Source organism: Penicillium verrucosum (genome assembly GCF_028828655.1).
Source record: "Penicillium verrucosum strain IBT 35672 chromosome Unknown utg000001l_segment0_segment0, whole genome shotgun sequence".
Taxonomy (NCBI): domain Eukaryota; kingdom Fungi; phylum Ascomycota; class Eurotiomycetes; order Eurotiales; family Aspergillaceae; genus Penicillium; species Penicillium verrucosum.
In genome coordinates, this window is record NW_026643210.1 from 216,711 (window position 1) to 229,553 (window position 12,843).

At 47.2% G+C, this 12,843-nt stretch overlaps 5 protein-coding genes across 5 annotated transcripts; 2 read left to right on the plus strand and 3 right to left on the minus strand.

The window, feature by feature from the left end:
- Positions 1-75: 75 nt before the first annotated feature.
- On the minus strand, positions 76-1,025 carry N7516_000057 (DnaJ domain protein; the record flags this gene model as incomplete). Its single annotated transcript, XM_057212779.1, has 2 exons — positions 76-818; positions 872-1,025. The coding sequence occupies 2 exons, from the start codon at positions 1,023-1,025 to the stop codon at positions 76-78; spliced, it is 897 nt and encodes a 298-aa protein (XP_057074662.1).
- Positions 1,026-1,425: 400 nt separating this feature from the next.
- Positions 1,426-2,109, plus strand: N7516_000058 (putative DRAP deaminase; the record flags this gene model as incomplete). Its single annotated transcript, XM_057212780.1, has 1 exon — positions 1,426-2,109. The coding sequence occupies one exon, from the start codon at positions 1,426-1,428 to the stop codon at positions 2,107-2,109; it is 684 nt and encodes a 227-aa protein (XP_057074663.1).
- A 351-nt stretch (positions 2,110-2,460) lies between these two features.
- N7516_000059 (OB-fold domain-containing protein) lies at positions 2,461-3,672 on the plus strand (the record flags this gene model as incomplete). Its single annotated transcript, XM_057212781.1, has 2 exons — positions 2,461-2,593; positions 2,939-3,672. 2 exons carry the CDS (start codon positions 2,461-2,463, stop codon positions 3,670-3,672), a joined length of 867 nt encoding a protein of 288 aa, XP_057074664.1.
- A 308-nt stretch (positions 3,673-3,980) lies between these two features.
- N7516_000060 (uncharacterized protein) lies at positions 3,981-6,088 on the minus strand (the record flags this gene model as incomplete). Its single annotated transcript, XM_057212782.1, has 3 exons — positions 3,981-5,062; positions 5,115-5,217; positions 5,276-6,088. 3 exons carry the CDS (start codon positions 6,086-6,088, stop codon positions 3,981-3,983), a joined length of 1,998 nt encoding a protein of 665 aa, XP_057074665.1.
- A 1,139-nt stretch (positions 6,089-7,227) lies between these two features.
- N7516_000061 (uncharacterized protein) lies at positions 7,228-8,293 on the minus strand (the record flags this gene model as incomplete). The annotated part of the gene is made up of 6 exons (XM_057212783.1): positions 7,228-7,341; positions 7,407-7,508; positions 7,578-7,799; positions 7,859-8,093; positions 8,140-8,166; positions 8,223-8,293. The coding sequence occupies 6 exons, from the start codon at positions 8,291-8,293 to the stop codon at positions 7,228-7,230; spliced, it is 771 nt and encodes a 256-aa protein (XP_057074666.1).
- Between the last annotated feature and the right edge of the window lie 4,550 nt (positions 8,294-12,843).

Sequence of the window (12,843 nt, forward strand, 5' to 3'; positions counted from 1 at the left end):
TCCTATTAAACCACCACATAATAAAAAAACACTTAGACATGACACATGAATGTTACAGGAAACAAAGACCTTAATTCAAGCCTTAGCCCTCTTCGACTTAGGCTTTGTCCCCTTCCGAGCCCCAACAGCAGCAAATGCTTCCTCGGAAGGCTCATCATCGACACCACGCTTCTTCCCAGGCTGCGCATACTTCTCCTCCAAACGAGCGAGGAAGCCCACACCACGATCCTGCTGACGCTTAGTGATAATAGCCAGAAGATCATCCTCATTCGCCGCAGCCTTTGAGCTCTTCACCGCAGCCCCAGCTTTCTTCTTCTTCTTATCCTCAATCTCCTTCCCCAACTTCTCCGCCTCACGCGCCTCCTTCTGCGCCTTCTTCACACGTTGTTGTTTCCTCTTCTCGGGCTCCTTGGAATATCGCTCGAAGTCCTCCACTTCCTCATCCGCAATGGCCTGATCGATGATACCTCGGAATCGTTCATCGTCATCTAGTACATTAGACAGCATCACGGTATCATAGATAGCATCCATATTGCCCTTGTGCGTCTCATACGCCGCGAGCAGGTCCTTTCTCTCCTCGTCTGAGTTTTGGTATTTCTTCTGGAAGTCGGAGATCGCCCGCGAGTCAAGCATCGTTGACAGCTGTTCGCGGTAGAAGTCCATCCAGTTGAAGTCGCCATCTTCGCCGAAGGCTTCGTCTGTGCTGCCGGTTCGGTCGTACACGTTTCGTCGGCGCTCGTCGGAGAGCACGCCGTATGCCAGTGCGATTCGTTGGAACTTTGCGTTGGCGTCTGCGCGGGCTTCTTCGCTCACCTTGTCTGCTCTGAGTTTAGTATCTTGGATGTTTTGGAATCTGGGTGTGTTTGCATACCGGGATGGTTTCTCAGGGCGCTCTTTTTGTATGCAGTTTTGATTGCTTCTGGGGTTGCATCGGATGCAACGCCTAGAATCTTATAGAGGTCTTCCTCGACAGACGGCATTTCTTCGTCTGATGCACTGTTTTCGGGTTTCTCATTTTTCGCCATTGTAGGCTTTGGGTGATGCGATATGCGGATTTGGGTTATTCGAGCAACAGGAGGAAGAACTGGATGCGATCTAGATATATTACACCGAATTGGGATTTAATAGATGAAAGACCAATAGAAGGGCGACTACATTGGCGTAAGTCGTAGAAACGGAACGCGATTTAGACGCGACGGGGCCATTTCGTCATTTTGCTGCTGTTCCCCGCCTTGCCCATCAGCCCACTTTCAAGCTACCCCCAAGCTCATCGACAGCGCCACTTCACTTTCCTCAAATCTCAAGAGCTACAGAGACCATCCAAATCCAATCCAAGCTCCAAATTCTACATCTAAAACACCAACCTTAACCAAACCCTCTCCTACATCGAACACTCAACCCAAATCGCAATTGACATCACTCACCATGACGACAAGGACCTCCCCTCACATACCCTACATAAGACAATGCCTCTCCCTAGCGGAACAATCACCCCCGAGACCGACCAACTTCCGAGTCGGGGCAGTCCTACTATCCCGAAAAGACAACGACCCCACCTTCACAGACGACCGGATCCTCTCAACGGGCTACACAATGGAGCTCGCGGGCAACACACACGCAGAGCAATGCTGCTTCTCTAACTACGCCGCAGTGCACAACGTCCCCGATGACCAAGTCGGTGAAGTCCTCCCCATCGAGCCCGGCCGCAAGCTCATTATGTACGTTACGATGGAGCCGTGCGGGAAGCGGCTTTCTGGGAATGCGCCGTGTGTGCAGCGCATTACGCAAACGACGGAGGGCGGGCGAGAGGGGATCCATAAGGTTTATTTTGGGGTTAAAGAGCCTGGCACGTTTGTTGGAGAGTCGGAGGGGTGTCGGATATTGACTGAGGCGGGCATTGAGTGGGAGCATGTTGGTGGGTTGGAGAGGGAGATTTTGACAGTTGCTTTTGCGGGACATGAGAATTCGGCGGAGGAAGTTAGGGCTGCACTGGGGGAGAAAGAGACTAATGTTGATGATATTAGTGCTGAGGAGAGGAAGAGGCAAGAGGCGATGCCGAGGAATCCGCTGAAGAGGATGATGGAGGGAGATAAGCATCTATATCTATAGAGACTGTGGAGTATTAGTATTAAAGGTGGTGCGAAATTCAGCGATTATGTGGTCTAGTCCCATCATGGAGCTGGTTAAGGTCATCTTGAGACAATGATGTAGAATGTCAAGAGGTATAAGTAAATCAATCGGGGTATCACCGAGGTCACCGAGATACTTTAGAGCTCATATCATGGGGACACAGAAAATATTTCCCTTGGGCATTGAGCGAACACCCTATTTATATACAACCACGTGACATCAACCCAACTGTCAACGGTTCCAGCTTCCAGTCCACGATGCAATTCTAGTATCTCCTTTTTGATATCTCCAAAAACAAGAAAATCCCGAGAAGAAAAAAAAAATGAACCAATGGCAACGATCAACAATGAGAACCTCGTATTCTATCCCGCGTTCTGCTTCAAGGCGTCACCAACGCACTTTACCTGGGTGAAAATGGGTGCAGCTGATGTGCATCGTCTCCGAAAATCGAATGACTTTGTGGGTATGTTATTTCTTTTTCCAAGCCTGCTGTCATTTCTTTGTGTGTCTCTGGAGATCGACGCGCCTAGCACACCATGGTGCATATCTCCCGGTCCTCTAGCGTGGAGGCTCGAAAAGAGGCGTTAGCGTGAAGAAGTCCATTTGATATATCCCACCAGACTGTCCATACTTTTTCCCCCATTATACATGAACATTATATCCTCGTCCCAATGTCCTCTGTCATACTTTTCAACATATCCAAACATTCTGTCTTGCTATTACCCAATATGTCCCACCCATCCAACCAAAACACAGCCAAGCCTATCTATACATAAAAAAAAACTCACATAACTAACAAAAGCCCCAGGCCAAAACATATTCTTCTACAACAACCACCCAATCCAATTTGTCAGCCTAGTAGGCGTCATAGTGGCGCGAACTGATATCCCACGACGCACAATCCTAACACTAGACGACAGCAGCGGCGCCACAATCGACATAGCCGTACTAAAGAAGACCTCACCAAAACCAACCAGTACTAGCCAAACAATCTCGAGCACAAGCCAAGAAAAACCACCATGGTCTTCATTCTCCCTCACAGCACCAACAGCCACCAATCTCACCCAAGAAACACACGTAACCTCCAAAGACCACGACGAGATAGATATCTCAGCTCTGCAACCAGGAACGGTAGTCCGAGTAAAAGGGACATTGTCCACCTTCCGCTCGCAGATGCAGTTACATCTCGAGCGGTTCTGGCTCGTGCGCGATACAAACGCCGAAATGCAGTTCCTGGATACCCGTCTGCGGTTCCTTATTGAGATCTTGTCTGTGCCGTGGGTGTTGACTGACGAGGAGATCGAGACATTGCGTGGTGATGCTGAGAGATGTGATGAGCGCGCGTTGGAGGATAAGAGGCGCGCAGAGAGGATTGCTAGGAAGAAGATTGAGCGTGAGGAGAGACATGCTAAGGCTATTGCGCGACGGTATGAGAAGGAGGAGAATGAGAGGGAGAGGGAACTTAGGAAGGTTAGAGAAGATGGGGAGAGGGTTATGAGGAAGTTTGGGTTTGGGGGTAAGAGTGAGATGGATTCAACTTGAGTATGCGCTATACTTTTTTTTTTTTTTTTTTTCATTCCTGATATCATTATTGATGGAATTATTATATCTCACATGTATTCGGAACAGATCAAAACGTTAATCATGAAATATGAGATATATCGTCAGTCATGCAGAACCCCGGAAAGAAGGGGTATTTTTGTATCCATGCAACACCGAGCTTGAAAAGATTCAAAATCAAGACCAAAGTTGAGATCGAGAGCCAGAAGAACAGAAAAATGACCTTGGGAATATAATCACCAAAGAAGAAACCAAAGACACCAGACACTAAAACCATAAAACAACCCATCTCAACGGTAATACTTGTCATACTTATCATACCAAGACCCAGATCCTCCACCCTGCCCACTTCCCCGGTAATAATCCTCAGCACTACCCCGACCACCATGATGATAGCTGCGCGTATCATCCTCAGGCAGATTCGTAGTAGGCGACTCGCTATACGACAAATCATGAGCCGACAGCCCCGCATATCTAGCCGCATGATCACGACCATGCAAATCACCCTCCGAATGCCTATAGTCACCACCATTACCACCGCGGTGATTCACACTCGTTGACGAGCTGCGGGAGTCATGCGAATTCGAGAACCGCTTATCAGCAGAATGACCGGATCCCGAGCGTGAGTAGTGCGGGGAGTCGCGGTCATAGGAGTCAGACATACGGTGTGTTGGATTCCGTCCCGATGTCGGTGCCTTGTGGGTAGAGTCTGAAGGCCGGGCGGTAGAGAAGGAGCCCGTGTGACTGCGACTCTGGGCTTGTTCTTCGTAGACTTTGCCGACACCTGGATTGGCGCTGTAGGGCTTGCGTTCGCGCTCGATTGGCACCGAGGGGATGGGTTCATCTTCTTCGTCGTCTGTGACAGCCGAGGCGGGTCTTGGTTGTGGTTGTTGAGTCGGTTTTGGGATCGAGGCTGTGGGGCGAGGTCGGCCTCGCTCGTATGAGTGGGTTCGTTCTGTGGGTGATGCGGTTGTGGTGAATGACCGGGTTGATCGGGCGGCGGATTGGCTGCGTTCTTCAGGGGTGATGTATGGTAGATCGACGCCGCAGTGGACCATCATGCGGTCCTCGATGTCTTCTCTTATTGCGATATCTCCGATTTCTGGGAAGAGACGACGCGGGATTTCCTTTGGGAAACGCTCTTTCTTGTCGTCTGGGTTATTGATGGGCATGTTGAGGACTGCCTTTTGGAGCCGCTCGTATTCGCGTTCTGGGTTTGCTAGGATCATCAAGGTTGCCCAGGTCTCAAAGCCTTTGGGTGTTAGGCCTGGGATATCTGGCCGTTTTTCTACATCGTCTTGGATGAGATGATGTTCGACCTTGATTTCGCGGAAGAGTCGGGATATTGAAGATGTACGATCGTCGAAGATGTCTAAATATTTCGTCAGAATATGGTCTGTCAATGAACAGAGCAAACCACCAACCTTGCCATGGATAAGGGTCATTCGGATCATGAGTATCACGATAGAACTTTTGCAACTTGTGAGGGGGGATAACAATAGTGTTTCCCGGTGGATAGTCCTCAATCTAGTCAAGTTAGCCATCAAAATCCGTAGGATATAGAACACACAAAAGGCCCACATACCAGATGAACTGCAATCCCACGTAAGAATTGACCAAGCCTCTTCGTCGCCTTACCATCCTCAAACAACTTCCCCCAAATCCGCTCCAGAGTAGTCACCTCCATAAGAGTAGCGTCCCGATCCGGAGGTTTCGGACGTTCCGCCTTATGGTGGCTATGGTGGCTATGATGACTCCGATCACTACTCTGACTTGATATTGAGCCCCGTCTATTCGCAGGGGGATCCGGGGTAATCTTGGGGCTGAGATGACTATCACTAGTGTAATCGGGGGAGACGTATGGCTGGAAGTTCCCAGTATGGATATTGTCGGAGGTCGAATTGGGTGGTGGGATTGAGCTGCTTCGCTGCAGGGGTATGGCAGACGGGAACTCTGTGTGCGGCTGCAAGGAGCCATCTGTTTGCCATGGTGGTTGCTGTGATTGCGATCCGGGCGGGGGCGCACCAGATCCTTGTAGGTTGTCTAACCCGGTTGTCTTGAGCTGCTGGATCACTGTTGATGTGATCTGCGATAGAATTTCTGGGGAGAGGTAGCCTGTGGAGCCACTGCTATGAAATGCAGAGCTCACTGCATTGTCTATGTGCCCGGTGTTCATGTTTGGGGATGAGCGATGGGATTCCGGATAGTTGTAGGACTCTGGGGTTGGGTTGAAGGCTGGTGAACCAGTTTGCGGCACTTGTGGTTGTGGCATATTCAGATGGGCTGGTTCGTGGTAGGATGGATATGGGGGTGTAGGCGAGTACCCATGTTCGTTTGGATCTGGGTTCATTTTGCCCGTTTGATATGCATTCCTGGCGTAATTTCCATTGTAGGCCATGCGGGGGGTTCGGAGGTTCGGAGGTGGCTGGACTGCTCTCTTGCAAAAGAGAGTGTGTAATCCTGTGTAAATAGATAGATTGATTTGGGAGAGAAGTTCTAGAAAGAAGAAGTGTAGAGAGTAGAGAGGTTACAAATTACCACAAAATTATGGAGGGGCTGGTGGGGCGATGACATCGTCACTAAGAAAGACAGATTTAAGATTCATTCTCTTTGTACTCCCTCGATGTCACAACTTATGCAGTCGCCTTTTAATAGTCATATACTCCGTAAGCCCTTTGGTATATATTAAAGTCCCACAGATGTTCCTGTCATATTGCTTGACTGGGTCAGAGCCACAGGATCGGCAGATTAACGGAGCATGCATCTTCCATGCAAAGTGTGCAATTTATAGTTTCTCTCTCACATCTATCAGAGTTGTGAAGGACACTATAGGTTAATCAGTTTGCCACTGCCCTTATAGTCTTTCGAATTACCCGAAATAGCTGGAATGTGCCTGAATACCTGAAGTATTTGAAGTATTCGAATTATCTCAACTGTTTGAACTATGAAGTCTACAGATTTATTTATAGTAGGTGGGGTTCAACCGAACCATCGATGTCATAACCATGGAAATGGAGATTGGAGTTTTAAAAAAGGAAAAAGAAAAACATTCAAAGTAATGGAGTGATACCTGGTTCTTCATAAAACATAGCACTAGGATTTCAGAAAAGAAAACGAAAATAAAATAAAATAAAATAAAAATTAGTAGACAGGGTTATATCGGGAGTGGACTGACAAGTCCATCCCACCCTGTAAATAAAAGCACTGTCAATCAGAATATGAAAGAGGTTGCCTCTAATACATGAACCAGGCAGGGGTGGGACCACTGCAAACTTGCCTCTCCCCGAAGAAAGAGCAGAAAAAAAAAAAAAAAAAAAAAAGCGCGTCTGGATACATAGGAGACATCATGGGAGGGCCCAAGAGTCGAACCGTGTGTATGAAAAAGCGATTGAAAAACCAGGAATACTAGAAATAGAAGAAGAAGAGCAAGCAGCAGACTGCAATACAAGGCACAGTAGCAGCCGAAGTGCTCATAGATAGAGAAGCATCGTCAATCATAAGCCCGAGGGTTGTCCGTAAAGAACGGGTTGGAAACAATTAGATAAACCTTCCTCCTTTCCAAGGAGTGCCATCGTTGATCTTGCGAGTACCAGGTGCCCAGCCGGGGGCGGGCTCGGGGTCGGGAACAGCCTCCTGATGACCACGGTGCGCCTGTACGATACAAAGTTTTGTTAGAAGTCCATCGATAGAAGCTTCGTTAAAGTAAAGTCACCCACCTTGACTCTTGCAAATCCACCGCTCCGTTTATCCTTATCCTCACTGTCCGTGGAATCATCGTGCAGGACAAGAGCTCGCTCGATGCCCTGGCCCAGGCTCTCCTGCAGTAAAAGTATATGCATGAGTAAAACCAAGTCTTGGCCAGAACTGATGTAGTTCTGATCACTTACCAGCCAACACACAGATCCAGAGAGCTTGACAGAGTCAGAGTGTCCCACGGAACCAGACAGAGCCACAGATTCAGAACGACCCGCAGACTCAGAGTTGACCTCCTCTTCCTCATCCTCCGCCTCATCCCCTCCCTCATCCCCAACCACAACCTTGTCCGTAATCGCAAGAGGTTGATCGGCAGGATCGAGGGACATCTGGTAGTTCATGCAGGGCTGGCAGAGCTATTGGGACCAACCAAATGTTAGAAGCAGTCAAAGCATATAGCTCAAGAAAGACATACCGGATCCTCGCGATTCCGTTGGTTTCTGGCGAATTGGTCGATGGCACGGTAGTGACCGCAACGATGACACAGCTCCTCACAAATCTGAGCATTGGTGCATGGGCCACACTTAGCAACCTGCTGGTCACGAAGGCTGCTGTAGCCAAGATCGAACATTGCCCGGCGGAGGTAGTTCAGTTGGTTGTTGGAGTACAGGGACTTCGGGCGACGCCGCTTGCAGACGCAACATTTGATTCTATGACAGTGAGCAGGTGAAGATTAAGAGGAATGAAAATACTAACTCATTTGGAATCGGCATTCGGTCCACGCTATCGATCTGTTAGCGATCATTGTACTTCCTAGAAGTGAGGTTGGGTTCACTGACGCCTCTTTCATTTGCGAAGTATATCCCTGCGCAAACGGACTGATGGGAGGCCATCTCCGTCGCTGAGGCATGTCAAATGACGGTATTTCAGAAAGGTGGAATACTCAAGAGAAAAGTTGCATAGATCGCACGAGACTACACAGAGTGAGTGTAATGAAGGTAAGAGAGGAAGAGAAAATGAAGAGGCAGCGGTTGATTTATAGGGACACTGCGTGGGTTGGTCTTTCCGGAAAGTGAGGGTTTTGGGCTGGTCACTTCAATCACCTCGAATTTGCTTTTCCATCACGAACATGGGGCTGCTTGTTCTGGTCAATAAGGAGTGAAGATATAAACGTGAAAATGATACTAGGAAAAGAGAGCTAGTTTAGGATATGATTGTCAATTCTGAAGTAGATATAATAGCTGAGTACATAGCTGAGTATGTAGATATCATGCAGACACTGCAAAAGATTAAAGCCATCAATCCAACAACATATGAAGGGCATTGTGTCGCAGAGACCAAACACAAAACATAATCAAGACCACTTGGGATATCAAGTGTCTTGTTTTGTACGGCAATAATAAAGATACTAAAATGGTAGTTATCTAGCAAAAGGAGTAACATTGAATCAACAACATCCTTACCTCACTTCAAGGCACCATGTTTTACACCCCTTCACTATATTCTGCTTTTTTTTTCTTCGGCTAATTGTCCCTATCCTTCTAGTTATAACATTAATAAAGGGGGCGAGGAGCGAGAATGTGGACATCTACAATGATATTCAAAAAGGGTAGTTACTGAGAAAGGCAACAACAAGGCCGCATAAGCGGCTATTCTTGTAAGGTATTATATCTTAGAAACCAAAACATATAACATATAACTATGGATAATAAAGACCAATTTGGATATTATAAGTCTATTCCTTAGTAGGGCAATGGCAGAAATAGTACGGAGAACGGAGTACGGCGTAAACAAGTGAACAAGTCTCTTCCAAACCTTTCTACTTTCTAAAAGGCAATATTATTCGAACAGCATTCACACCTCACTCCAAGGCACCGGGATCTGAAAACACTGCATTTTATTTCTAGAAAACCATAGAAGAAGCGGAGCAAGATCCCCAAGTAGAGGTATAAAGCATAATTGATTGCCTCTTACTGACAACATAGGGGCAGCCCCCAATCTCGACAGGGGCTAGTTTCAAACCCACCCGGACCGCGGACATTAGTCCCCAGATCGATGGAACAAGCTAGTCAGGTATGACACACATAAGGATCCAGTTCGGGCAGCACAACAGGGGGAGGGGAGGGGCAGGGGGGAGGGGCATCTATCACTTTCACAATGTACTCCGTACCTAGATTCATGACCGCGGTACGTAAAATATATGGCCGCTTTAGCTGGCGATCTAAATATAAAGAAGATTCTATGGTATGCAGTAAGTGTGGCACTGTTATTGTGTGCACCGCCATTGTGTACTCCGCCATTGTGTACTCCGTACGCTAGATAGAATTGAGGGCTAGTGCTAGTTGCCTCTGTAAGTGGAAGGCTACCTGTTGGTGTGTTCTAATATTGTACTGTTGACACCTTCCCGATGCGCGAAACCTTCATATAAATCTTAATATAAATCTTAAGGTTACTAGAGTGACAGTGGGACCTCTTTAATGAAAACAATTTTAAAGGCCAATCCAAGCTAAATTAGCCCCTCGTGCGTAGTACTAGTACTCCGTAGTTAGGACGGAAAATCTACGGAGTACTAGGACTCAGATCTGACAGTCCAAACGATCAAGGGGGTTGACCTTCCCGCGGCTTCCAAGGATTCTGGAAATTCACACACAGACATTTCGGCGTTTGGAGTGGGCCGCCATGATTTAGTGTCCAAGGTAGTGTGGTATGTTGAAAATCTAAATCTCATGGCAATTTTACCAACGGTCGGTCGGGAGTTCCCTAGAAAGTTTGACTAGGGAGTTCGGGAGAAACATCCCTGTCATTGTGTGTTTGTGTGTTGGTTGTTGGTCAGCTTGTTTAATCTCTATATTGTAGAGAAGGGGGTTGCCTGTTAGTTGCCTGTTTAGGGGGGGGCAACGAGGTCGATCAAGGTGAATTTGGCATCCCCCAACAAGAACAAACCCTCGGTTTTTTTGGAGTCAAAAGCCTAGGCAATAATCACGGTGTCTTAAAGTAAAAGATAATCATTCAAAGCCCGTTGAACATAGATTCGGATGTTTGAAGATCACACCCAAGAACCACCTTCTCGAAGGCCAAAAGAACACGGCGCCTCCCGGTAGTTTGGGAAGTAAATAGTTTCCTTTCCAAAGTGGCGACACTGCGATCCTCCCCTATAGCGGTCCTCTACGGGTGTGGTTGGGCCTAGATGAGGCCCACCGTGGAGCATTCCGTAGTCCCCCGAATCGACGGTGCGTGACTAGGCTTTTGTGAGGGATAAAGAGAGCGCCGTTATAGGCACAACAACTGGATAAAGTGGGCAGTTTTTTTGGATAATGGGGCCAATGGCATTGTTGGCGCATAGACTCCATCGTACTACTGATCTTTGATCGGTGATGATTGGCTTGTAGTTGGTGGACGTGGAGTAGAATGACCCCACTGAACGAATCATCGACTCGAAAGTGAGAGAAAGTGGAATTATGTTCTCCAAGTAAATGTGGTATTCCTATGTACAATCCTCCATCGTATATTGTATGCGGTGTGTATGTTGTACTCCACGTCTCCCGTTTTCTTGCCCGAAATGGTAATACTATTGTGCGGTCTAGAGAAAATATATTGTATAAGAAAATATATAAAAATATATCGAAATATATCAACATTTCTTTTTTGAGATGGCCCACTAAATTTGAACCTTGGTTTCCTTTCGGTACGGCCCTTAGATTTGCGTACTTTATGTACGTGAGTACTCCGTACCTGAAATCCCATGAGATCGGATAAGGGGCGAACACCGAACATTGAAACAGTGGATGTTGTGAGTTGATGAGTTGAAATAGACTGGTCAAATCCCCTTCAAATTACATATGTCGTAGCCTTGCAGAGTCTAAATAAATCTGTGATCCTCGGCCACAACGGTTGCCCCAGGGTTCGTCCATTTCTGACAGGTGCATTCTATCCCGCTTCCTGCAGGTAATTACATCCCTTTACTTTGTAATGTTGTACTCCGTAAGAGTTGGGCTCCATCGTCTGTGTTATCGGGACCGCGAACGTCCATTAGGCTTTGGGATTAGTGGAGAAACCGGAATGACGCGGTTAAGAGACTTTTCGTAAAAGTGGCGATAACGGGCTTAATTTTATGATCTTATTGTCATCACTTTGATTGGTGTCCTGTACAATATAGACCATACGGAGTACTGGTACTCCGTAAGATGTTCTGGACTCCATAGTTTTGTAATACAACACCGGCATCCATGGCAACAGACACACTAAGTCTTTGAGACGGGAAGATCAACAAAGAAACCCGATTAGAAGAGCGAATCCTACGCTGTTCCCAATGGGAAATTGCTCGGAAGGAACCTGTCAATGATCTCCCAAGCATACGGAGTACAGGGTCCAGACCCGTGTACTCCGTACCTTGGAACAGAGAGAAAAGCGAACCCATCATATGCAATCCCCAGCCCACCGCGGCTTAAGTCGACCTTACCTTTCTCTCCCGCGAACCTTTCCGTCCGGCCGTGAACCTAGTTTACTAATTCTCTTCCACATGGCCCGGCACCTTACCCCAGTATATGATTGGCCCTATGCCAGTCGGAGGATCAGTCAGAAAAGAGACAGCGAGATACATCTCTCTCTCTCAGAGCCTCCGATGCATCAGGAGATTAGGTGGCGGAAAACAAAATGAGGCACAGGTTATCCCGGTCAACCAATATTAATCCAGGTTAAACAAGTCAACACGAACTACCCCGTAAACGAGGCACTGAAACAAGGATGGTCCGTTGAAAGCCGAATAATAAGACCAGTGTTTCTACTATCCGTGCGAGAATGCAACTGGCAGAGAGTAGAAGTCCGAAGGTAGGACATGACATAACATGAGATGTTGAGGGAAAGGATTCTCCTTGCTGTTCTCGCCCAGTCTGCGAGTTGTATCTGCGCAGTACATCTTACATTGTAAATCATACTCCATACATCTGGTACATCTGGTACATCTGGTACATCTACGGAGAACAGAGTACATCTCCGCTGGGAAGTGACTCGTACAAAGCCGGGGTAACCAAGCTGATCAGGATGTACTTTTGTATCAAAGTCAAGATGGGATGTCTTTGTTTGTAACTGGGAGATTATTACTCCGTAGAGTATGTTAGTGTCCTAGAATGAAAGTTCGAGGCAGCCAATTCCCATGCTCGAGTTCAAATAAATTACCAAGGCGGCCCAACCCCTTCTGACACGCCCTAAACAGTGCAGACTAGGGCTGTGTGGGCAACGGTTACAGGCTGCACACAATTATTGTATGCCCAACCTCCTCAATTATTAGGCGCCATGCATCGGCGGTCAGATGATAAATAAGGAATTATATGTGATAAGCATATATGTTGTAGGGTATATTAACTAGAGAATATGCAAGTGTGAATATATGAAATATGAATACTCCATCTTCCATCTTCTGTATTAATTAATGTAATTTTTGAGACTTGTCTCTTCTTTCCT